This window comes from Melozone crissalis, unplaced genomic scaffold (genome assembly GCF_028551555.1).
Source record: "Melozone crissalis strain CALT ecotype California unplaced genomic scaffold, PUWL_Pcris_2 ptg000061l_1, whole genome shotgun sequence".
Classification (NCBI taxonomy): domain Eukaryota; kingdom Metazoa; phylum Chordata; class Aves; order Passeriformes; family Passerellidae; genus Melozone; species Melozone crissalis.
This window is the reverse complement of record NW_026535839.1, coordinates 6,612,830-6,636,932: the sequence shown is the minus strand read 5'-3', so window position 1 is coordinate 6,636,932 and position 24,103 is coordinate 6,612,830. Positions and strand designations below refer to the sequence as shown.

Genomic DNA, 24,103 nt, shown 5'->3' with positions numbered 1-24,103 from the left:
TGTGGGGATGGGCAGGAGAGGCAGGGCTGGCTGCCTGGGGTCTGCCTGCTCTCATGAGGATGGGCAGTCCAGCACCTTACACCGAGTGGGGACACCACTCTCCTGACAGTATCCACACCATGTGGCCCTGCTCTAAGCAGGCAGGACCATTCCCTTCCCACCGTGCCAACCACTCAAGACAGGCTTCCAGGTTTCTACCTTGCTTTTCCAGCCAGTTAAAGAAATTAACACTGCTCAGCAGTGTCCTGACATTTGCGGTTGCCCAGCGGGCCATTACAGCTTCACCCACAACACCCAACGTCTCTGTGAATGAGTTATGCTGCAGTTCCCCCAGGCTGAGCATGGAAATGAGAGGTGGGGATGGTTATGCCGAAGGTGGACAATGCAAGGAAGCTGTTGGGAGTGTTGTCTCTACCTTGTCTTCTCCTCCTGCACCTTCCTGGCCATCTAGCCAAGCTGTCTCCCATTACTTGTTGAAAAGAGGGCAATAAAAAAGCAAATTCATTCTCAGAGTTTGTCCACATTCTTCAGATGAGTGCTGGTGGGTAGGCTGCACTTGGAATGAAGCCTCATCATCTGCTCACTTCTGGCCAGCAAGGGCTGAGGGCTGGGGATGCAAACCAGCCTCTCTGATCCTGCTCTGAAACCAGGCTCTCCTCACTGAGTTTCAGTGAAGAGCCAGAAGGTTGTTCACCCAGACAAGCTATTTTGCTGCAATAGGAAGTGCTTCTTTTCCCAGGATAATGTCTGCCCTCAAAGCTCCTTTGAAGTCCAACAGTGAGCATCATTAGCAAGATGGGCTGGCAAATAGTTGTCTATCACAACATAAAAATTCAAAACTGTGCCTTTTTGCTGGAAAATTAGATTCAGGACTGTGCCTGATGAAGCCTCTTCATCCAGCAATCTCTCCTTTAATAGGTTAAAAATGCATCTTCTGTTTGGTCTCACCTGTGCTCCAGCAAGGAGCTTGTACCAAGTCAGCTCCACCTGTGGTGCCACATCTTAGGTGACTCTCAGAAGCAACCAGGACCTCAGAGCAGCAGAGGACAGGCCAGCAGTGGCTGCCACAGGGGGTGTTGTGACTACCCTGGGATCTGCCAGCCCCAGCCCTATTAATTCTGTTCTGGGAGTCTCCTGATATCCTGACAGCCCAAAGTAATGTCCTCTCAGCGCCATCCAGGTCATCAGCCTCATGCTGCAGAACAACACTGCATGGCCAGAATGGCCTCTCATGAAGCTGAGCCCAGGTTGAAGGGTTGTGCATGGTCTCAGTCCTTGCAGGCTTCTCCTGTCCCAGATGCTGGGTCTGGGAAGAGTGAGAGAAACACACACCATCCCTAGACTGTCCAGCTTCACCACCATCCCTACTGAAGAAGGAAGAAGCTGGCTGAGGGCTCTGCTCTTCCAAACCCTGCACCTGTCACAGCCCAACAGTGGGGTCCCTGCAAAAGGGCAGGAGAAGGTTCTGTAGGTTTTCCCAGCAAAGGGCCCCCATACAGGAGGAAGAGCAGCCACATTGCAGTCGAGCTCCCAAAGCTCTGCCTGATGGAGGATGTCACCACGATGGAGGATGTCACCACACCAGCTCTCCTTGCTGAGTGATCCATTGTATTTATGAAGGGAACAGGTAAGGAGAGAAGGACCCTCACATGGACCATTCCTTCCTGCAGGAGGAGTTTAACAGAGCTCAATAACCACTGCTATCCACCACACCTCCATGTCACCAGAAACAGCAGAATTCTGCTGCCTCCTGGAGCCACCTTGTCCTGGAGCAGTGCTGCACCCCACTTTGGAGGGGGCTGATGAACCTGCAGGCTCTGCAGCCCAAGAAACAAGATCCACCAAGCACCCGCTTGCTTTTAGAGCATCACCAAGCCATTTACTCAGTCGAAGCACCACCACGTTTGTTTGCTGTCTGCACTGGGCACAGGGGACAAGCAGCACTATCAAGGTAGTTAAAAGCACCCCCGTGTCACCCAGCAGCACACCAGCCCTTGGCACAGGATGGGGCAGGAACTGGGACCAGCCCCACCAGCTGCAGCAGGACACCCTGCTGAGCCAGCAGGAGGTGAGGCCACCCATCCCGCTAGAGAGCTGCTGTTGGAGCCACGGTCCGGGGCTGCAAAGCCGCCTCCTGCTGTCCCCTGTCCTGGTCCAGCCTCTGCCTCTCCCCCTCCCTGGGGGCAGAGAGGGACACGAGGATACTGCCGGCACTGAAACAGCAGCGAGTTCCCGCAGCGCTCCCTCCATCCAGCACCAGCCCTCGCCCCTGCGCTGCCAAGCCTCCTGTGCACTGCCTGCGCTGGCAGCAGCCCGGGGACACACCGGGGACACACCGGGACAGCCGAGCCAGCAGCTGCCCTTTAAAGCGCGGGGTGCAGCAGGGACTGCCGAGCGGAGAGCACGGGCACAGCACGGAGCCCCCAGGGGCAACGGGGCACGGGAACGCTCACCGCCGGCACGGCACGGCACGGCTCGGCACGGCACAAGGACCCCCGGCACAGAGACCACGGCACAGGGACCCCGGCACAGGGACCCCCGGCACAGGGACCCCGGCACAGGGACCCCCGGCACCGCCCGGCAGCCCCGGGGCAGGCAGCACAGGGCACCGGGGCTCAGCTTACCTTCACGCCGTCATTCTTCTTGTTGCCACCACTTTTGCCTCCTGGAGAGAGGAGGAAGGAGATTAGCAGAGCCAGGCAGGGCACCAAGACCAGGAGGGCGAGGATCAGCAGCATGGTGCCGGGTGCCAGGGCGGCGGGAGCCCCCGGCCCGGCTGCTGGGGTCCGTCTTCTCTCCAGCAATCACCGCTGCACCCGTGGCAGCTCAGGGGCGACCTTCCCAGCGCTGTCCTGTCCTACCGCAGCTCTTGGCCCGGGGCATGACCCGATCCTAACGTCACGCCAAGTGCCCGGGGCGGCCGGAGGGGCTGGCAGGGCTGCCCGGCAGAGGCGGGCTCTGCCCGGGCCGTGCTGTTGACCCGGCGTGGTGCAGTGTGGAGGAATGGGCTGCCCGCCTGCCGCCCTCTAATTTTAGCCCCATGCTGCCGGGATCATGTGCTGCCGGCCCGCCAGCCCGACAGCTGCAAGCCCGCATTTTGACAAGGATGAGAAGCAGGCGCCTTGCCCTGTGCCCACCCTCCGCTGCCGACTCTGCCCCCGGCTGCACAGGCACTGCCCCGGAGCCCAGCGCAGGGCGGCACCGCCGGAGCCCAGCGCCTGTCGCCCACCAGGAGGGACTGCTGAGCCCCTGCGCCGTGCGTAGGACGGGCGGCACCAGGAGAGATGCTTTGAACTTCCTTCCTCTCGGTGCTTCCTGTCCGCCTCTCCCGGCGTGGGGCTGACATCGGATCCCCCCAGCTGCCCGCCACAAGTGCTAAATGTGTCAGCGCGATCCCCCCACGACAAACGCAGACGCCAGCCCTGGCCACGGCCCTCTGCCCTGGCACCCCTGCCCACCTCCTACACCTGGCACTCTGAAACAAAGCAAAAGCACCCTGACACACCCAGCTAACCCCAAAGAGCTGCATCCTGAAACACCCAGCTAACCCCAAAGAGCTGCACCCTGACACACCCGCTAACCCCAAAGAGCTGCATCCTGAAACACCCAGCTAACCCCAAAGAGCTGCACCCCGACACACCCAGCTAACCCCACGCAGCTGTCACCAGCCAGCTGAGCAGCGTGCAGGGCTTGGCTGGTGTGTGCCAGCCCTGCAGCACCACCGCAGGGCCATCCCCAGCGCTGGGCAGGGCGGGAGGTGACAGCGGTGGCTGAGCCCTGCAGTCACACGGCTCCATGTGGTTCCATGCCTGGGGAATGGCCTATGACATCCCATGTGCAGTGAGGTGTCCCCAGAGGAAAAGCTTTCTGGGAGGGCTCTGGAGCAGAGGGATTCTGGCTGCACTGAGACCTCTCCAGTGCACAGGCCAGGCTGCCATGTTGGTGCTGTCACCATGGCAGAACCAGGGATGTAGGGACGCAGGAGGAGAGTGGGGAATCCTGCAGGATTAGCATCCACCTGCCTGGGGAGAGACCTGTGAGATCCTGCTGCCATCTGCCTGTGATGGTGCCAGGGGCCTCTCCCTGCTCCCGATGCAGAGGATGCTCTCCCTGAGCCAAAAACATCTCCAGGAGGACACAAAACCAAACCAGCTGCTTGAGCTCTGCTGCCCCCAGCACCCACATCCCCATCCCTGCACAAGACAGATGGTTGGGTGGACACAAACCCCAAAACCCTAAAGCACTGTGGATCACTGAGCCTCAACCCCACACTTTTTCTCTTTAATCCCAAGCCAGCAGCCAGCCTGGAGGTGCCTGGTGACCTCTCCTGGAGGAGCACCCAAAGGCACACATCCCCAGAGGCATGAGGCTGCAACCTCAGCCTCCCTGTGACACGTGAGGCAAAGCCAGCTCTCCAGGGACCCTACAGATTTGCCCTGGGGAGACAAAGGGATGAGTCCCAGAGACTGCACCTACCGGAGAAGTTCCTGGTTGCCAGCATGGTGGTGAGGATGGCTCCCTGGAAGACAAGGAAGGCAGAAGGAAAGGGTGTGCTGACCCCGGGCCTCTGCACCCTGCTGCTCCCCCCATCCCTGGGGGAGGAAAGCCCTGCTCAGCACCTGTCCCCAGCCACAGGAAGGAAGGAACTGGCCCACGGATTGATATTCTCCTCCTGCCATCAAAAGCAGCTCTCAATACCTGACTCCATACCCCAGCACCATGGCTGGCATTGGGTTGCATTCTCTAAAACTGCCTTCCCTCTGAGATTAAAGGGATATTAAATATCTGCAGGGCACTTTTCATTCCCATACTGCCCTGTCCTAGATGAAGCACGACCCCACTGACTGGGGCCAGCAGCTGGCAACAAGGGGACCCACTGGGAGTGGGACTGGATTTAATTGTGATTAAAGCTGTGCCAGCTCAGAGCAGCAGGGCAGGGATTGCTCATGGGAGCCACACAAAGATCACCACCACAAAACAACATTTGTAAAAATCCTTCCTCTTTTCCAGCTGAGTCTACTAACTAGTTGCTAAGTGTATAATGAGATTACTTTGGACTAATTGCTTACAGTAATGGATTACTATTTTGAAGAGTATGCCTGAACAAATTTGATTACTTGTCTAGCTGAAAAGTAATAATAGTTTATAGCCAGTTTCTTTGCCTGATAATCTTGTAAGTGGTCTGCAGCTGCACTGCTCTGTGTCACGCTGTGTTCAGGCCTGGAGCACTGATGGCTCAGGCTGTGGCACAGAGCAGCCTTACCCTGCTCTGCAGGCAGCACTGTGATTTCCAGAGCCCGTTCCCAGCTCCCTGCTGCCAGCTGAGGCTGAGCAGCACCCAGGAGATGGGTGCCTCAGGGAGGTGCTCAAGCTGGAGATGGTGATTTCAGAGGGGTCCAGGCTGTGGTGCATGGCAGCATCTGAGAAGGGAAAGGCTGTGGGGCTGCTGGGGTGGGTGATCTTTTTGTCTGTCTGTGGATCCCTTTATTCTTGGCTGCAAAGTGTCTTGGCCATCAGGCAAAGGGTCTCACTGTGCCTCTGAGGCCAGTGTCCAGCCCCAGAAAGAAGCTATCTGGACACTTGCTCCTGTGGAAAAGTCCTCACCCAGTGTCCAGTGTGACTCAGTGCTTTCCTTCACCATGGCTTTCTTTGAGCAGTTGGGAACCCCAGCCAGATGAAGCTGTCACCCCACTCAGTCTCCTTCCCCTCCTTCACAATGGGGGTCCCCAAATGCCCATCACCCCCACACCACTGCCACAGACACCACCCTGTTGTTTCCCACCAGGGAGAATCCCACCAATGATCTGATTGTGCATTTAGCAGCCAGCTTGGACAGAGTTACCTTCAGCTTCCTGCGGGCATTGAACTTCTTCAGACAGTCCACCGTCTCCTGCCTGTGCATGCATGAGGCCACGGTGGCACGGTGCTGGGGGGAGAGAGAGCTGCCTCAGAGCAGTTCTGGGGGGAAGGGGCCCCCCAGCCTGGCTCTCACATGCTCACACACGTGTATGACCCCCCACGGCCGAGGCACGGGCCAGAGCTGCCTGCAGCAGCAGATAAAAGTTTAATGGGCAGTGGGAGATGGAAGCTTTGGAGTCAGCAAGATCTGCTCTGGTGGTGGGGGTGTGTGGAGAACTGGCTGCCCCCTGAGTTAAGCCCTTGGCTGACCAGCCATGTTTTGCAATGTGCTCAGGGTTTGCATGTGTGTGGTTAAGCCCACAGACTCCTCCTGCCTTTAGGATCTGATTCAGAGTGAGAACCAGCAGCTGAAACTGTGGGATGCAGTGAAGGGTGCAGGGATTGCTGGAGTGGATGGATGGATAAACATGAGCCTACTCCCATTGCCTCTGAAGAAAGACCCCCCTCCAGCACAGCACGGCACTGAGAAAATAGTCTGTTCCCATCAGGGCAGGGAGCCTGTGTGTCCCTCCCATCACCAGGTCCCCCAGGAACATGCTGTTTGCACTCACAAGCTTTTTTCTGCTGTAAAACCTCAAGCAGAATGCTGCTGTGAGAGCACTGAGAGGAACCCTGCCAGCAAACCATCCTCTCAAGATGGAGAAGAGAGCTGGCAGCATGTTTGATAACAAGTGATCCCCAGTGAGATGCTCCCCACCTGTGAATCCCCAGATCTCTCTTCCTTGGGCCCCAGCTCACCGATATCCAGGGATGCTTCAGAGCCTCGGCGGCCGTGATGCGCTTGGAGGGGTTTATGGTCAACATCTTGTTGATGAGATCTTTTGCTTCAGGAGTGACCGTGTCCCATTCAGGGGAGGGGAACTGCCAAAGCAAAGGGACGAGGGTGAGACATGGCAGAGCCCCTCTGCACTTGGGACAGGTTGGAAAAATGGTGCCGCTGGAAAGAGCTGCCAGGTGGAAAACCGAAAAGCAGGAGTGGAAGAAGGAAGTTGGAAGGCTCAGGCTCTCCCACAAAGCCCTGAAATGTGCCAATGTGTTCACTGGGCATGGCAACAAGGCCAACATTCTGTGACCAGGACAGAGGAAAGTGCTTGTTCCCATCTCTCAGAATTTGTCTTGGTTGCTCTTCTAGAGCAGCAGGCTGCGAGGCAGGGACAGCAGGAGAGAGAGGAGACTGTGAAAGGGGCAGCAAGACAAACCCACTCACATCATAAGCCCCAGCTTTGATCTGCTGGTAGAGTCGGTGTTGGTCTTCATCCCAAAAGGGTGGGTACCCAACCAGCAGGATGTAGAGGATGACACCTGCCCAGGAGAGGAGATGGGATCAGTGGGAAAGAATTCATTGCTGGCAGCAGGGGCACACACACAGCCTGGGGACTGACCAAGCTCAAGCAGAAAAACAGAAATTCGGGAAGCATGAAGATTTTCTCACTGTTTAAAGAGCAAAAGGCTTGGTTGGTGGGTCCAGTTCAGCACCTGGGGAGGTTCAGGGCTCTCTGGCAGCCACCATGCAGAGCCCAGAGTGGGTGCCCTGACAGGGGTGGGTGATGCCTCCTCCCCATCATGGATGGAAAAAGGCTCCCCTGTGGCTGCAACTGCAGGGAGGCACTGCCTGACTGCACCAGCACCACAGGGAAAAGAGGCAGTGTCTCACCTGACTGGGAGCTTTGGGTACATAACTCCCAGTTAGGCACCCACAGAGGGGTGATGCTTCAGAGAAGGGTCCCACTGGATTGTGAGAGAGTGTGTTGCCCAGGGTGATGTGCTATCTCCTGGGTAAATCCTCCACCCTGACTGCGCTGAGGTGTGACTGGAAACTGCAGCTTGGGACACGCTGCATGAGCAGCCTGCCTCACCCCATCCAATCCCACCCGGTCTAGCCCAGCCCGGCCTTGCCCTACCCATCCCAGCCTGGCCCTGGTGTGACTCACCACAAGCCCACAGATCCACGGCTTTGCCATAGGGATCCTTCCGGAGCACCTCGGGGGACAGATATCCCGGGGTGCCAGCGAAACCTGGCACAGACAGCACAGTCAGCACACACAGCCCGTCACTGCCGCCGCCAGGCCCAGCCCCATGCCCCGGCTCACCAGCAGGGCCTGCTCCCGGCCAGGCACAGAGAGCCCCTGCGCTGGCACATCCCGACCCCAGGACACACACTCCCCTTCCAGAAACTTCTGTCACTCCCGAGGCCACAGCAATCTGTGTTTTTCTGCCACTGCCAAACCCCAGATGGTGCCCAAGGCTGGAGTGCTCTGCTGTGCGCTTCCAGCACTTTCCCCCCTCTGGTCTGGCCCTGTTGCCAGCTTGTCCATCTCACCAGGACACCTCGGTGACTCACACAGTCCCCGTGGAGCTGTTTGCTCCACATCAGCCTGCTCAACCACAGTGCTTCCTGGGCTGGTGCTGCTTGGGCTCTCCCACAACCCTGGGCTGGGGTGCTGGAGCCCCCCTGAACCACCATGCCCCACCTCAGGCCAGTCCCACTCACCAAACCACGCTTGCTGGTCGCCCTCCACCTCGATGGCGAGGCCAAAGTCAGCCAGCTTGACGGCAGCCCCCTTCAGCTTGGATGCCAAGAGCAGGTTCTCGGGCTGCAGAAGGAGATGGGGATTGGAGAGGAGTGAAAACCCCTCAGGGCTCTGCTGTTGGCAGGGGGAGCTTCCCAGCAGAGCACAGAGCACCTCGGGATGTGCTCCCCAACTGCTTTGTCCTGCTCTTTGTCCTGGTGTCCCTGGATCCCAGACTCCCTGCCCCATCTCCCTTGTGTCATTTCACTCCGGAGCTGGTCTGTGCTCTGTGGGTTTCCCGCAGCCCTGCACGTGTTTCTCCCTGCTGTTTCAGCATCCTGGAGCACTCTGGGCGTTGTTCCACAGTGCTCTGCATCACAGATGGGGTCCCCTGTCCTCCCACGGGCACTCTGCCGGCAGCTCCTACCTTCAGATCCCGGTGAACCACCCCCATCTGGTGGCAGTGCAGGACGGCCTCCAGGATCTGCTGGATGCAGTGGCTGTGGGAGAGAGGAGAAAGCTCACAAGAGTGCCTGGTGGGGCAGAGTCTTGTCAGACACTTCTATTCTGCTGCATTTCACCCTCTCCCCATACCTCTCCCCATCATCAGCCTTGCAGTCCAGCTCAGCATCCCCCTCCACTGACACCCACACACCTGTGGGGAGCAGTTCTAACCCAGCAGGAAGCTAACAGAGCTATTGTGCACCAAATAATGGTGAGCAGGAGCTTCAGGGACACAGCTGAGCCCGTGGGGACCCCACAGTAGCAGCACTGGAGGCGGGGAGCTGGAGACCAACAGTGGAACCACAATACCAGCAAAGATTTGGTCTCCAAAGCCAGGCAGAGCAGATGTGCTCTGTGCAACCTTTGCCCCAGCCCCATTTCCCTGCTTTCCTCTAATGCAGGTGGCTCTGCTGTGTCTGCTTGCTTTATATCTAGTTCATTACATTCCAGCTCTGCTGTGTGCGTGAGACAGGAAGGGAAAAAGACAGAGGCACTGATCACTTCTGCTCCAAAACAGCTTATGTGCAAGGCAGAAGGTCTTTATTTACATGTATTTTATTTTATTTGTATGACACTAATAAGTGGATGGGCTGTAAGTGGATTCAGTGCAGGCAGCCCATTAAATGAGATTGTTTTCTGCCTAGAAATAAAGGATATTTCCGTGCAGAGAGGCAGTGTAGAGTTTACCACCCCCTTGAACGTACATACAGGCTATGCCTAGCCTGGGGGCAAAGCCAAGAGGCACAGTGATATGTGGAGACTGCGGAGGGCCAGATCACATCCCCGCGAAAGAGTGAGACCAATACTGTCCCCTGGATGAGCTGCAGGGACCAAAGGGGTGGCTGAAATGGCTCTGCAGAAGGTACCTGGAAAGTGCCAATGGGAGTGTGGGAGGGAGCAGAGCTCCGGCACAGCCTGTCTTGACTGCTCCTCCTCAGTGCTTTCAAGTGGCAAATGCCAGAGGAACACTTGCAGAGGGCTGGAATGCAGCTCCAGGGGGAAGGAGTGACATCTGCAGGGTGTCTGTGCTATCGTGGCCCTGGCTGGCCACCAGCCTGGTGTTGGGTTTCCTCCCTGCCAGCCTGGGGAGCCCTGGTGCCCCCAGAGCAGGGAGCCCCCAGCACCCTGTTCAATTACAGAGAGGTCAGATGTTGGCTATGCCAGCATCCTGGGGATGAGGATGCTGTGGGCAATGGCTGGGAGTGCCACAGGAGCCAAAGTGGAGACCAGTGCTATGGCAGCACATGCACCTCCTGGCACAGGAGCTGGGTGAGCTAAAAAGAGCATTTTGGGTGGTTTTAGGGTTTTTTTGCACCACAGTTCCAGACTATGAGTATGTGTTGCAGAGTGGCTGTAAAACCCCTCCCAGTACAGAATGAGCTGGTGCTGCAGAAAGCCCTCCCTAGGAGGGAGCAGCTCGTGGGATGAAGGGGACACCTCCTCCTGTCCCCTCCCCAGCCTGGCTCACCTGGCATCCGCTTCGCTGTAGTACTCCCTGGCCACAATGTCCTCAAAGAGCTCCCCACCGGTGACCCTGCAGGAGAACAGGGCTGCATTGACTGACAGCACAGCACACCCAGCCCCGGCAATCCCCCAAAAACGGCACTGCACATGCACGGGGGTGCAGCACAGGGACCTGCCCTCTGCCCGGCCTGGGGGACCCGAGTTTGGGTCAAACCCAGCCTGGGGAGGGGCTCAGGTGAGGGGGAGGTCAGGTCACCCCGGGGGCAGCACGGAGCTGCTGTGGGTAGGGGATGCATTACTCACAGGTCAAATATCAGGTAGTGGTGGCCCTCTTCAGAGATGCTGTCGTGGAGCCTCACTGCAGCAGAAACAGAAGGGTTATGGGGTACACCTGGCTCCCACCCCACTCCCTGGGAATGCCTCTGCTCCCCTTTGGGCACGAGCAGGAGCTGGGGAAGGGCACAGCAGGGCTATTCCTCTTGCTATTGCCACTGGCTGCGTGGGGGTCTCTGCTCACCAGGGGACCCCAGCCTTGGCCCCAGCCTGGGGCAGTCATGCAGGCTCAAAGATCACATCCAAACTGGGAATGCCCCGGGGCTGTGCCTGGCCAGGGTTCCAGGCAGCTGCTGGGCTATCTTGGGCACTGGGAAGGCTGGGTGTCCCCAGTCCTGTCAGGAGAGGTGCCCAAGCAGAGGGAGAGCTCAGCAGGGAGCTGAGCTAACAACTCTGGCACTCACAGGGCTTTTTATTTTCTGCTCATGGCCTTCCTTTTCTCCTTGGGAATCTCCACAGGATGAATTTCCCCATCTCCTGGCACCCTTTGCCCTTGGGCACACCCCTTGCCAGGTGCAGCCAGGTACAAACCTGTCACCCTGCAGCATTCTGGTTATTCAGGCTCAGATCCCTGCTCACACTTAGCAGGCAGGTGTGCAGCAAGGGGACTGGCACAGAAACAGGTGGGGTGGATAAACAGACACTTCTCCAGTATCCTCTGCCCCCACCTTGTATTTTGTTTGATTCCCTTGAGGCTATAAATATTCAATGCTTCCTCTCTCTCACCTGGTTTCAGTCTGATACAACTTGCAACATATTTGAGAATGTTGGGAATCGGGGAAGAAAAAAGAAACATTCAGGTGAGAGATTTTGTGGGAGTTTTTACTCCTAGCCCCTTTTACTGCGTCTAAATTGGCTGAGCCCTATATGGAAACATCCTCCAGACTGAGTGTGAGCCAGGGGAGATAACAACCCCAGCACTGAGCACAGACACTGCACCGTGTCATTCTTATCTGCCAGGCCAGCAAACACCACTTTGCTGCTCCTTTTCCTGTCTCCAAGCTCCATGGGCAAATCCAGAGGCTGCTAAGAGCATGGTGCCAGCAGTGTCACCTCACCTGGCCAGGGCACAGAGCAAACTAGGGCTGATGGGTGTCACTCTGTTCTTCTAAGCCTTCTGATGTTTACATTTTTGTTATGGAGTTTCTCCTGCACTTTTCATGTAAATAATGATTGTTTTGCATTCCTTTCTGGAGGAGGAGAGAATTGATGGACTGTTGGTTTGACCAGTGTGGCTGGAGAGGTGGCAATTTCATCCTCCAATCCATGGTCACTTTTGAAAGTCTATAAATATTGGAGTTTGGAAATAAACTACTCTCTCTTTACCTTGGACATTTCAGCGAGTGCGTGTCGTTCATTTCGTGTCCTATTGTGACGTATGGGCTGGTCAGAATCTTTTCTGTGTCTCTTGTGGACTTGGCTACTGACACAAGTTGCTCATCTCATTCCCAGTTATCCCTCCTGACTGCTGGCCTCTGCAGACATCCCCTGTGCTCTGACATCTGTGTCTGATCTGTTTTCTCCAACATACAGCCCCAGCTTTTCTGCCTTCCTCTGCTGGAAGAAACATATTTCCTCCCATTTCATCTCGCCTGGGAGGGATTTGGGGTATCATGCCTGGGATCCCATAGAAGCCAAAGTATTCTCAGAGGGATTAGATGAGTTTGGTGTGGGTAGGGCCAGCATAACCATAAGGATATGGTCCAGATATATTCCCTGCTTGGGAAGTCCCAAAGCCTGTGGCTGCCAGGAGCCAAGAAGGTATAAGAGGGAGCAGCTGCTCTAAATATAGCCTGATCCTACAAGTATCTGTTACTGACCATAGTCAGAGAGAGCCACACTGGCCAAACCACTCCAGTTCAGAGCTGAGAGCCAAGGCAGGAGCAGGACACAGCTTCAGGAATGAGAGTCAGAGGACAAGTACCTGCAGTTCAAACTCCAGGGCTGAGTGCAGCCAAAGTTTTCCCAATAAAGCAAGATTTTCCTGAATGGAAACAGCTCTCCCTAGTATATCACCCAGTGCTGTGGGGTCCTGGGGACCTGGGCCTGCCTTTGACTGCCCATGCACAGCTTTCCATGTGAGCTCTCCAGCAGGCATGGCACAGAGCACAGGTTGGTTCCTCCAGGAACAGCATCTCATGGGAGATGGAAGGACCCTCCCTGCAGGGAGCAAGTAAGAGGACAGCAAAGCCCCTTGGCAGCTGGGGTGCTTCTCCCCAGGAAGGGCTGGACAGGGCTGTGTTGGCTCCTCCAGCAGCAGTGCCTCCTGTTCCTCAGGCCAGGCTGCTCTGCAGTGCACCGCTCATTCCAGCTCCTGTGTGGGTACCGAGCGCCTGTGGAAGCTGCAAGCCCAAGTTTCCAGGCAGCAGGAGCAGTGGAGGGGGGTGAAAGGAAAGAGGGTGTGGGGTGGGGGGTGGAGAAGAGCCTCCTGAGTATAAATAGCAGCAGATTGGGCTTGTTAGCATCTCATGCTGTTAACCCCTTCCAGCCTTTGCAGCTCTGAAGCTGCCGGGTCACAGCCAAACAGAGAGGGGTAGTGTAGGGATGGGGGACAAGGACAGGTACAGATGAGGTGTTTCGGTCCTCAGAGAGCTTGCCAGCTCCACAGGAAGGTGATGGAGAGGGAGGGGTGGAAGACAGTGGTGGGAAAGAGCTGTGGCCAAGCTGGGAACCCGGGGAACCTGCAGGTGCCATCCTGCAGAGCTCACACGGTGAGCTCCTCCAGGTTTAGCATTTCTTCCTACTCACACACTTTGCAGTGTGTTCCTTCAGGTCTCGGCAATCCCTGCATGTATTTTGGTGCAAAGAGGAGGCTGGAGGCCCCGGAGGGACCCCTGCAGGACAGCTCCGGGTCCTGCTGGAGCAGAGGCTGGGGAATGCTGCAGGGTCCGGCAGCCCGACAGCGAAGGGGAGACCGGCCACGCTGCCGTGTGCCCGAGACAGATGGAAGCTGACAGTCTTTTTTGGAACTGAAATATTTATGGGACAGGAGCCACATGGCCTGTCCCAGTGGCCCTGGTTCTAGCTCCCTGAATTGCTGCAGCAGCTCCTGGGGAAGGATGGATCCAGGTCACCGGAGCAGCGCGGGGGCCAGGGAGCAGCTCAGCCACACAGGAACCCTCCCAGCTCCCGACTGTGGGTTCAGAGGGCTGCAGAAACCCCCATATGCTTTCCCTAAAGCTGCAGGATCTCACTGGGGTTGGCACATCCTGGGGTGCAGCAGAGAGAAGAGGGGGTTCACCCAGACCATCCACAGGGATCAAGAGCCTGCATCAGCATCACTTCCACGATGGAGTTTAGGATTTTTTTTTTTTTTTACTGCAGTTTTTTCCCCTCCCCTCTCTCTCTCTCTCTCTCTCTCTCTCCTTCTGGCCTATTTTTGTCTTTTGCAGGGGCTCAGGAGTTTTCCTGAAACAGCTTTTCCGAAGGAGGCTACTTTCAGATGGACGGTCGGTGGGAAAGTCTTCGCTTCCCCCCGCCATCGCTCCTCCCACACGGCCCGCGCTGCCGCTGCTGCTGCTCCGAGCCGCAGCCGCTTTTTGGAGCACGCACGGCAATTCGGCACCGAGCGGGGGGAGAGCAGCAAAAATAGCCTCTTGCAGCCTCCTGGGGCTCCGCTGCTCCCCGAGGGAGCTCTGGCCAAGTGGGTTAGTCCGGACCTACTTCAGCCCCGCTGCGCCCAGTGGGGGCATTTTTCCCCATGACCCCGTTTGGAGATGAGGAAGAGGAGGGATGGCTCTGCAGATCAGCCGGGCAGGATGACACCGAGCCCTTCTCGGGCTCTGGGACACGCAGTCCGTGCTGCTGCAGGCTGGGTGATGGATGGAGACCCCCTGGCCCTGGCTGGGACTTGGTGGGGCAGCAGAGCCAGGATGGAGCTCCAGCCATGGGGTGCACTTACCAATGTTGGGGTGCTTCAGGAGACGGCAGATCCGGGCTTCTCGCTCCAGCTTCTGGTGATCTGAAAGAGGCAATGTCCATGAATTAGGATCTAAGGAAGGGAATCAATGGCTCTAAGAGGAGGTGTTGGCACAGGAAACCTGGGGGGACAGAGCAGCTTTTTTTTGCTAAAGAGTAACGGATTTTGGGATAAGTTCTGCATCAAGGCACGATTTGGCACAATCCCAGCACAGATGCAGTCCTTGGCTAAGCCCCTCAGGCACTGATGCCATGGGCAATCTAGGGTTTGGAATGATTCCTCGCTCTCCCCTCTCCCTTCTCTTTGCTGAACAATCTCTGATCACCTCCCAAATACCCTGGATCTGCCTGGGTTATCCTTGCTGGCAGTACTGTTCCTTTTTCTCCTATTCACCCAGGCACAGGCAATCAGCCAGGACCCTGCCAGCCTCGCATGGTACAATTTGAGCAATTGAAGGCAGAGTGAACCAGAGAGAGGTGTGAGGACGAAATGAGGCTATGGGCTTCACTCCCCCTCGCCATCATCAGCCATTCCACCGCAGGGCTTTGCTCTCCTACACGGCAGAACCCTATCTCAGAACCAGTGCCTGTCTCCAAACACGAAGCACAGGTCCCACTCCCCAGCTTTCAGCAGCCTTGGGGATGTGAGACAGCAGAGCTCTGGGCAAAGCAAGCTGAGCTAAGCCAAAAAATCCTCCGCCCTAGGACAGCTCCGAATGAATCTGCACATCGTTTTGTTTCTTATCCTCTGGCCCTCTCTCCTTGCTCACACCTGACCCAGCCGCCCTGCATGGAGGTGCCTGACTGGAGGCATTTTGTGCAGGCACTCAGCAGCCAGGACAAGTGAGGATATAATTAGGGCTGCTGTCTCTCAGTGCTCTCACTGCTACCTTGCAGGTTCACACCCCAGAGTCTCGCTCTGCATCAAACCAGACCTGGGTGTCTCCGACCGCTGAGCCGTGAAAGCAGAGCAGCCCCTTCCCTGCAGGGCTGCAGCCTCCCCAGGGCCCAGGATCTGTCCCAGAGGCACCCTGGGCCTGGGGTGAGCTTTGCAGCCTGTGCTGGTGGCTGTGAACTAAAGGCTGAGATAACCTTGGTGGCCTCATTCAGCTCCCCACAGTGTTCCCCTCAATAGGTGACTGCCTTCCCAGGGTGGGACAGGGTGACAAGGAGGGGTTGGAGTTCAGGCTGTTCTCACAACTAAAGTGCATTGTGGGGTGGATGATGGGAATGGGATGGAGGGACAGTGTGACCAGTGGGGCAAGCAGTTCACTGGGGAGGTGGATTACTGCCTCTCCTACGCCACAAACCCAGCTCCTGCACAACCAAACCCCATTTTTCCTTTAAAATCTCCACCTTTTCTCCTCCTGATCCCTCTGTGCTGGCAGCCAGGAGGATGTCTGAAGGAACAGACCATGACTGGGGGTGTTTTGCAGCTTCTCTCACCTCTCCAATTCTCTCCTGCCTGCCCTTTGTATCTGGGGAGGTGCCATCCCCCCTGGCAGCACTGCAGAAACGGGGGGCTCCACACCATTAGCCAGAGTCACTGGTGATTCCAGCTGGCAGAGCAGGGAAAATAACCCCAGTGAAGCCTCTCCAGGGGAGTGCTGTGCACTGCGGGGACAGCACAAACCCCAGGAGAGAAGGGAGAGGGGCAAACAGCCGGAGGAGGCGAGCGGAGGCAGGAGGGAGCACAGGGAGGGCGGCTCAATCTGCTGCTCCAGGCAGCCCTGAAAACTGGGAGGCGTTTGCCAGCTGGGGAACCCGGGCAGTTGCCAAGGGCTGAGCCCAGCCCTACACACCGTGCCCAGAGCCCAGCCTTGGGCTTGGAAGGCACGAAATGATCTGCACGCCTGATGAGGGGCAGGAATCCGTGCTGGAGGACCTCGGGGGCTGAGTGCCGGTGCTGTGTCGCTTTGGCAGCGCTGTGGGAGGGACCCTGCGACATGCTGGTTTAATTCCAGGTCAGAAAGGAGCTTGTCACTCTTTTCTGCATTTCAGTTTTGCCTTCGGAGGTCAGCAGTGGAACTGGGAGAGACACCGAGGGAGGTTAATTAAACCCTCCTGGCAGGGCGCTTCCTCCAGCACACATCCTGCACTGCCGGCAGCCGGGGGAGCCGGAGCGGGGACACGGCATCTGCTGCCTCATCCTTTCAATGCACCTCACCACAGCTCCTCTGCCAGCTGGGGCACAGAGGGGCAGAGGGGTCCCTGGTTTGGGGCAAGGGCTGGGTAATGATTTCTGTGCTGCCTCACTAGAGATAGACCCACCAGGACAGACCCTCCAGCACCTCTTCCAGCAGCAAGCCAATATGTTCCACCAGAGCAGAAAACAGCAAGGGGTGAGGCCCATTTCCAGGTAGAAATGAAGTCAAACCCCCACCTGAAGGGATGTTCCCCTTTCATTGCTGTAGGTATATGAGTAAGAAAACTTACAGACCCCAGAGCAGGGATGGGGTGTTAGTCAGCAGGGGCCCTATCAGGAAGTTATCCTCCCAAAATAACTGTGCTACCCTGCACCCAGAGCTGGTCTGACTTGTTGCAAGGCTGTAACCATCGTTTTGCTGCAATGAGTGTGCAGGGTGGTGGGGGGGTCTCAGGGACAGAAATGGGGTGCTCTGGCTCCTGAGGCAGATTGGGGTCTGGGAGTTGCCCTGAACCTTGGCCAGGCTGCAGATCCATCCCTGTGATCAGATGGGATGTGGCAAGCAGCCACCAAGACACCTCCTCGGGATGTTCACCCCATCCATCAGGGAGCTCAGGGAGTACCACAGCGGGGACAGGGTGGGACGAAGGGTCCCCCTCAATCAAAGACTCCCCATCTCAAAGGCATCCTCCCAGCACCATGCAGAGGGGAAAAATTCCCCACTATACGAGCCCTGCTCACCTCCTGCCTTCCCCAAAACCCCTCAGTGCTTACCTCGAGCAGAGAGCTTCTTGGTGTTGATGATCTTGGCCGCATACTCCTGTCCTGCCAGCACCTTCACGCATCTCCGGACGATGGAGAAAGCGCCCCTGGGAACAGCAGAAGGCAGAGCTGAAGGGCTTGGTGTGGGAGCAGGCACAGCTCAGCCCTCGTGTGGCTGTGGGGTCAGGGGCAGCCACAGGCATGGCAACAAGGATGGGGATGGGGATAGGTGCTCACTGGGGCAGGGACTTGTGCAAAGCATGGAGGGATCAGCTTCCCTGCACCAGTGTCCTTGAGGAATGATGGGAGGAGGCACAGGCAGACCTAGAGAGGAATATGAGCTTCTCCCCTCCATGCTCCTCTGGGATACCCCAAGCACTGTGCACTTTTCCTCCTCTTCCTCCTGGCTTTGCCCTACCTGTTGCCAGGAGGGAAGGGGCAGTGATTTACTGGGGGCAATGGTTCCCAAGGGAAACTGTGGTGGCTGCAGCTGCCACGAAGCTCTTGGTCACTTCAGTCTGTGTGGCTCTCCCTGTTCTAGACCTTTCAGTGACAGCAGGACTTGGCAGCTGTGCCCCAGTGCAAAACTGTCACCCAGGCAGGGACAGCCCAGGGGACCCTGCAAGGACAGAGCCCAGCTGGACAGGGATGGATGCTGCACCTTGCACATGTGCAAAGCTCTGCTGGGGTCTGGCAGGCGAGCAAGCACGAGGATGGGACACTCCAAGCACTCCTGCCTGCCCTGGTACCCCCTGCCCCAAGTCCTGCCAGCTCCTGGCACTGCCAGTGCTGGTGCAAGGCTGGGAGCTGCAGCACTGCAATCACACACACACGCACGCTCCAGCCCTGCTGAGCACAACCTTTGTGCCAGGTTCCCTTTCCTGCCAAACCTCTCCAATCGCTAAAATAACAACTATCAAAAGCAATCCCACCTCCTGCCCCACCCTCCCCCAGTCCCCTTCGCCCCGCTCCAGCTCCCTGCCGAGCAATGAAAGGCCTCGGGCTGCCGAGAGCGGCTGATAATTGATTTTAGCGGCGGGGGCGGCTGGAGACGGGCAATTTGGGTTGGAATGTGATTTTTAGGAGAGCAGGCGAGCAGCGGGTGTGGAGGGATGGGGATGGAGCCCCAGCAGGGTTGGCAGCCCACGCTGCCGCTCAGAGCATCGCTCATGGCACGTGCCAGGCAGGAGCTGGGGGAAAACATCCTGGTGCTTCCCAGCTTCCCCGTCCTGCCATTTCATCCTGGCTGCTCAAAGTGCTGAGCCGTTCATATCCCTGAAAACTGAGGAAGAATTAAGGAAAGGGTGGGCGAAATGCTTCATGGCCAGCTTGCCATAGGTAGGCAGGCCAGAGCTATTGACAGTCCTGTGGTCTCGCTCCCTTCATCCTGCTGGGAGCCCCACACTGTGCAGGGTTTGTGGGCTCCTCTGGATCCCTGGGACTCATATTCTCTATTTTCTTTTCCTAAAGACATGTGTGATGTTTCTGCAGTGGCAGGACAGTCTGCAGCAGAGAGTGCAGCAAGCAGGGATGTCCCTCTGCCCCAGCTCGGGGTTTCATTGCAGAACCCAGCAGGCTGGAGGGCTGTGGGTATCCCAGACCCACTGGAGGCTGGGGACTGATTGTCACTCCTAGTCCCAGTGTCCACAGCCACTTGCTCATCTTCTTATTTGAATTGAACAGCACAAAAAGGGGAGCCATGGGAAGCAACTGTTTCATTCCCCCATCTGCATTCCTGGCTTTTGGCTCCTCCAGACCTTCCTAACAGAAACCAAATGTCTATTTGTGGTCTGTAAAGCATAAGCAAAACCCTGTGTGCCTGGAGGGTGGGTGGAACCTGGAACACTGGATACAGGTACAGGATACCCATGGGTACAGCATGCTTGCCATATCCCCATCCTTGTTCCAATTGGGTCCTTCAGTGGCTCTGCATTGGTCAGGAACCCTCCACATTGGGTGTTTGACCCCCAGCCAGGCTCTGCTCCCTGTGCCAGGCTGCTCCCTTGCTACTCAGCTCCATGTAGGATTTTTCCATCCTAGGGGAAAAAAAAGCTCCCCTTTGCTCCATCTAAATACAGCATCTTCATGGCAAAGGCAGCATCCCCTTCCACACCAGGGGCTCATGGAGCACTGCAGGCACTGTTGGAGGTGCCAGCAGGGAGCTCAGCCCCCCTGAGCTGCAAGAAACCCCTCTGGAAGGAAGGAATCATGTCCTGCTCCCTGGCCATGGGCTGCAGCTCCCAGGGCTGGGTCTTTGGGTGGGGATCACCCCAACCCTGGTGGCAGCTGAGGATCCCCCTCTCTGCCTGGCTTGGATGAGACAGCACGTCCCAGTCTGAGCAGAGGGCAGGTACATCACCTGCAGGGCCATGGGCACAGACCGTGTCCTTGTCACCTGGCTGGCTGCCACCGCAGGGTGATGCTGGAGCCAGAGCCCAGCACAGGCCCTGTCTGCAGCCCCGAGCCCTGGCACTGCTGAGCCCCAGCCCTGCAGCCCCTGTCCCTTGATCCCTAGGCCAGGCCTGACCCCGTGCCTTGTCCCCAGGGCCTTCCCCAGCAGCTCAAGAGCGGCTTTGCCACCAGGCTGCTCCGCTTCTCCCTTTTTCACACCTTCCCTGCCAGTGCCCGGCTGTGCTGCTGCCACCCTCCCTCTCTTCAACACCTCCTCCTCCTCCGAGGCATTTTTTTCCTTTCTAGAGAGAAGAGTGTGGGCTGGGGATTTTTTGTTCCTCCATATTTTTTTTTCCCCCTTTTTAATAAGCCCCCTCTCCTGCAGCTCCGGGAGCGGAGGGGCTGATCCTACGGCTCGGCACGGTAATTGTCTCCAGCCTCTCCCTGAACCTGCTGCGGGGGCGGATTTGGAGGCGCCGATGGAGCTGCACTTGATGTTTGTCCTACTCCGGGGGGCCGTGGGCAGGATGCTCTCCGTGTCCCCCCCGCTGCCCCCCGCCTGATTCCCTCCTGCCAGCGTGGGGGATCCGAGCAGCCCTTCCTTCCCTTCCTTCCCTTCCTTCCCCCGCTCAGCTTTGCGGGGGCTGCCGCAGGAGTGGGCTTTCCCCGGCTCCGTGTGCCCCGCTCGGGACAGATGTCCTGCCGTGCTTGGGATGTGCCAAGGGCAGACTCCGCGGATCTCCCTCCCCATCTCTGCCTGCCCACAAAGCCCCGCCGTGGTGCTGCCATGAGGTGTGTGGCATCTCCCCATCTCTGCCCTCTGCCTGCCCGGCTGTCAGGGTGGGTGACAGCCGAGCAAACGGCGGAGACACGGGGTGGGTGCAGCAGCCTGGCAGCCAGAGCTGCCCTCCTGCCGCCCAGCCTGGGGACACACCGTGTGCCCCACAGCAGCCGCCCCAGCCCCTTGGGGTCAGCACACTCAGGATGGACCCTCTCTGCTCTGAATCCTTGCAGGACGCTGCTCCCTGGCGCGGCAGAGCCGTCCTGCCCAGCCCTGCCGGGACAGAGCCACCCCGGCTGCACCGGGAGCATCTCCCCGGAGCAGCAGCGGCACTTCCAGCTCGAGCAGCTGCCGCAGCAGAGCAGAGGTGCGGCACTTCGTCCTGATTTCCCTCTCCAAGCCCATGAAGCAGAAATTTCCCCGTGGGAAAGCGCTGATTTTTGAATGTGCCAGGATGTGCTGGAAAGCATCCCAGTGGAAAATCCCCAACCAGCCCCACAGCACCTTGGCTAACCTGGTGAAGCCCCTAACTGGGGAGCACCTCAGTGCTGCTGTTGTATCTGCCCTCTGGAGTGGATGGAGGAGCTGTGGGATGCAGGGGGCTGGGGCTGCTGCCCCTGCCTCAGCCCAGGACTGGCGTGGCTGGGGGCGATGCTCGCAGAGGTAGGTGAGCTGCTGTGCCAGCTTTGCTCCTTTATTCCTTTAAAATGCATCTGTCCAGGTGCTTTGAGACCACAGTGCCAGGCAATGCAGGCAGCCCCTGAGCCTGGGTGCTCAGCCCTCCAGTCAGCACCCACTCAGCAAAGCCTCACAGCCCAGAAACCTCCAGGAGCCTTCTGGTCTTCCCCCATCACTCCTGGCCTGTGAACTCCCTTCCACATCCCTGCAGCCTCCTCTGCCCAGCCAGAGCCCCACAGCCACTGGCTCACCTGCCCATCCCCGCCACCACCACAAAGCCCTAGAGCCCTGAAAAGCCGAGAAAAGTCTGGAAGAAGCAGGTCCCACATCCCACCTTGCCACCAGCTCCCTGGAGGGTGCCCATCCTCCTGCCTGCAGTGCCAGCTGGGGCTGTCCCTGCCACAGGGACCCACTCCCCAGCCCAATCCCCTGCTGTCCGCCAGCCCCTCTCTGTCACCCTGATGCCACAGGGATGGGTTGAATGTCCCAGGACAGGGGGGTCCCTCTGCCTCCACGGAGCTGCACTTCAAATCAGCACCCCAGTGCCACAGTCTGCCTGGGGAATGTGAGCAGCACTCAGCCCAGGCAGCACAAAGTCCTCCTGTCTCAGCCTCTCCATTCCCCCATCTCTGCCCTCTCCCTCGCCCCCGTTTCACACGCCCACGTGCAGGTGGGCACACGCTCAGGCACAGGCTGCTCCCGCAGGGCTGCGGGCTCGGAGCATCCCTGTGCCTCTGGGTGGACAGAGCTTCCCCTCCAGAGCACAGGCACCCCGAGCCCACCACCACACTGCCAGCCACTCCGCAGGGACGGCGGCCACACGGCCCAGATTTACACACCAGCTCCAAAAAAAGGCACAGAAACCAAAACAGAGGCACATGCCTGCTCACTCCTGCACCGTTCACAGCCACACGCTGGGCGGGACGGGAGCATCCCTGCATCCCTCCACACGGGGAGCCTGGCATCCCCTGCTGCACCCGGGGTGCTCAGTGATCCCCAGGATCCCCTTGCTGGGCACAGGCAGCTCTGTTTGCACACACACACACACACACAGACACACATCCAGGCACACACGATGGCACCTGCACCCGAGGAGCTGAGCCCTCCCTCGCAGGAGAGCAGGGTCAGACAGGGCTATGGCTCACCCGCACTGGGACAGGGCTGGGGAATACCCTGGATCTTTCCAAAAGCCACCAGGATTCTCCGGGGGCTGCCAGGCACACTGGGTCTCCTGCAGGTCTAGGTAAGCCCCAGTGAATCCACACAGATAAATTCCCTAAAGAAATATGAGGGGTGTCCACTGCTCTGGCTTTCCTCCTCAGCTGTCCTGTCCCTCCTCCCGGCTGGGGAACTTCCCAAGGGAGCTGGCAGCCTCCTTTTTTGGGAGCAGCTTTTCCATACGAGGGGCAGCCGAGCCCTTCCCAGGCTACTCCAGCCCTCTGGGGTGTCCCAAGCCCCCAGCCAAGCCCCCATCAGCAGCCCCTGAACTCAGGCAGGGACAGAGAAGCAGGTCTGGGGCTGGAAGCCCCCGTCCTCACTCGCGTCCCCTCTCTGATTCCCGCTGCATTCTCCCCATGCCCACCTCCTTTCCCTCATCTCCAGCAGTTCCCAGCTCCGCTGAGTCTCTCTCCCAGCCAGGGCACAGCCCCGCTCTGAGCATCCCAGCCCCATCTCCAACTTACTTGCCCAGTTCCTCAAAGAGCTGGTACTCCTCAGTGAAGCGGTTGCAGGTGATGGTGGCCATCCTGAGGGGCTGGAAATGCTCCCTCCCAGTGCGGAGTTTGGGGCAAGCAGCTCTCCTCTCGCTCCCTCCCTCTCCGTGTGCTCCCGGGGCTCTCTCCTCGCTGAGGTAAATAAGGGAATATATTTGATTGACAAGCCCAGAGATAATGATGAGGGCAATTTGTCTTCTCAGCTTCACAAGCCTTCGTCAGCATCGCCGTCCCCATGGTGACCACCGCTGCCAGAAACGCCCTGTTTCTGTTGCCGGGGCAACTGCTTCCCAACCCCGCCGCCCTCTGGGGGACCAGGGCCCTGCTGGGGACCCGGCCCGGGGGCTGCCCGGGGGTCACCCCCCTGCTGCACAGGGGGGACGCCTAAAATACAACTATTAATGGCAAATTAAAGGCAGTGGCAGTGGTAAAATAATTGGGGCAAAAAAGGTTTCCATGGAAACCGTGGTTTCCATGTTGCAGGAGGATGCTGTCACCCCAGCAACTGCTTATCTCCCCCCCCCCCAAAAAAAAAAAAAAAAAAATCCAGGCCCTGCTGGTACCTGCAGCAGCATTGCTGGGGGCTCTGGGGGCTGTGGGATGGGGCCACGCTGCAGCAGGAGGGAGCAGATGGAGCAGAAGTGTGTCAGGAGAAGCTGGAGAAATCATGGCAGGTCCCCAGGTCCCCAGACCGTCCTGCCTTCAGCCAGGGTCCCCAGAGGGGCTGGCCCTGATCACACTGCAGGGAGGGCTGGCTGCTCCCATCCCCCCTTTGCCCACTGTGCCCCCCAAGGGCCCTGGAGCAGCTCCTGAGGGTCCCCCCAGAGAGGGGCGAGCAGCCTGGCCGGAAGCACAGCGAGAGGGGAGCACAGAGCCCTGGGGTGCTGTGTCCTGGGCTGCCCAAGCCAGGGTAGAAAGGGGGGAGTTTCAAAGTGGGAAAATGAGGAAGGTCTGGCCCCCCAGTCCTTGGACTTTTTGTTGCTGA

General features: G+C 58.1%; 1 protein-coding gene across 2 annotated transcripts in view; it reads right to left on the bottom strand.

Moving 5' to 3' along the window:
• CAMK2A (calcium/calmodulin dependent protein kinase II alpha) overlaps positions 1-23,319 on the bottom strand; it is a 34,677-nt gene extending 11,358 nt beyond the window's left edge. Inside the window, exons 1-13 of one of the 2 annotated variants that reach the window (XM_054288041.1) lie at positions 23,089-23,319; positions 17,569-17,663; positions 14,632-14,691; positions 10,701-10,755; positions 10,402-10,467; positions 8,857-8,929; positions 8,411-8,513; positions 7,851-7,934; positions 7,127-7,221; positions 6,658-6,780; positions 5,843-5,926; positions 4,477-4,519; positions 2,625-2,665 (exon numbers count right to left, since the gene is read on the bottom strand). In XM_054288041.1, coding sequence (XP_054144016.1) covers positions 2,625-2,665; positions 4,477-4,519; positions 5,843-5,926; positions 6,658-6,780; positions 7,127-7,221; positions 7,851-7,934; positions 8,411-8,513; positions 8,857-8,929; positions 10,402-10,467; positions 10,701-10,755; positions 14,632-14,691; positions 17,569-17,663; positions 23,089-23,150 — 984 coding nt within the window. In that variant the 5' untranslated portion in view covers positions 23,151-23,319. The remainder of the gene's footprint in view (positions 1-2,624; positions 2,666-4,476; positions 4,520-5,842; positions 5,927-6,657; positions 6,781-7,126; positions 7,222-7,850; positions 7,935-8,410; positions 8,514-8,856; positions 8,930-10,401; positions 10,468-10,700; positions 10,756-14,631; positions 14,692-17,568; positions 17,664-23,088) is intronic. The other variant, XM_054288042.1, reaches the window with a different exon arrangement.
• Positions 23,320-24,103: the final 784 nt, after the last annotated feature.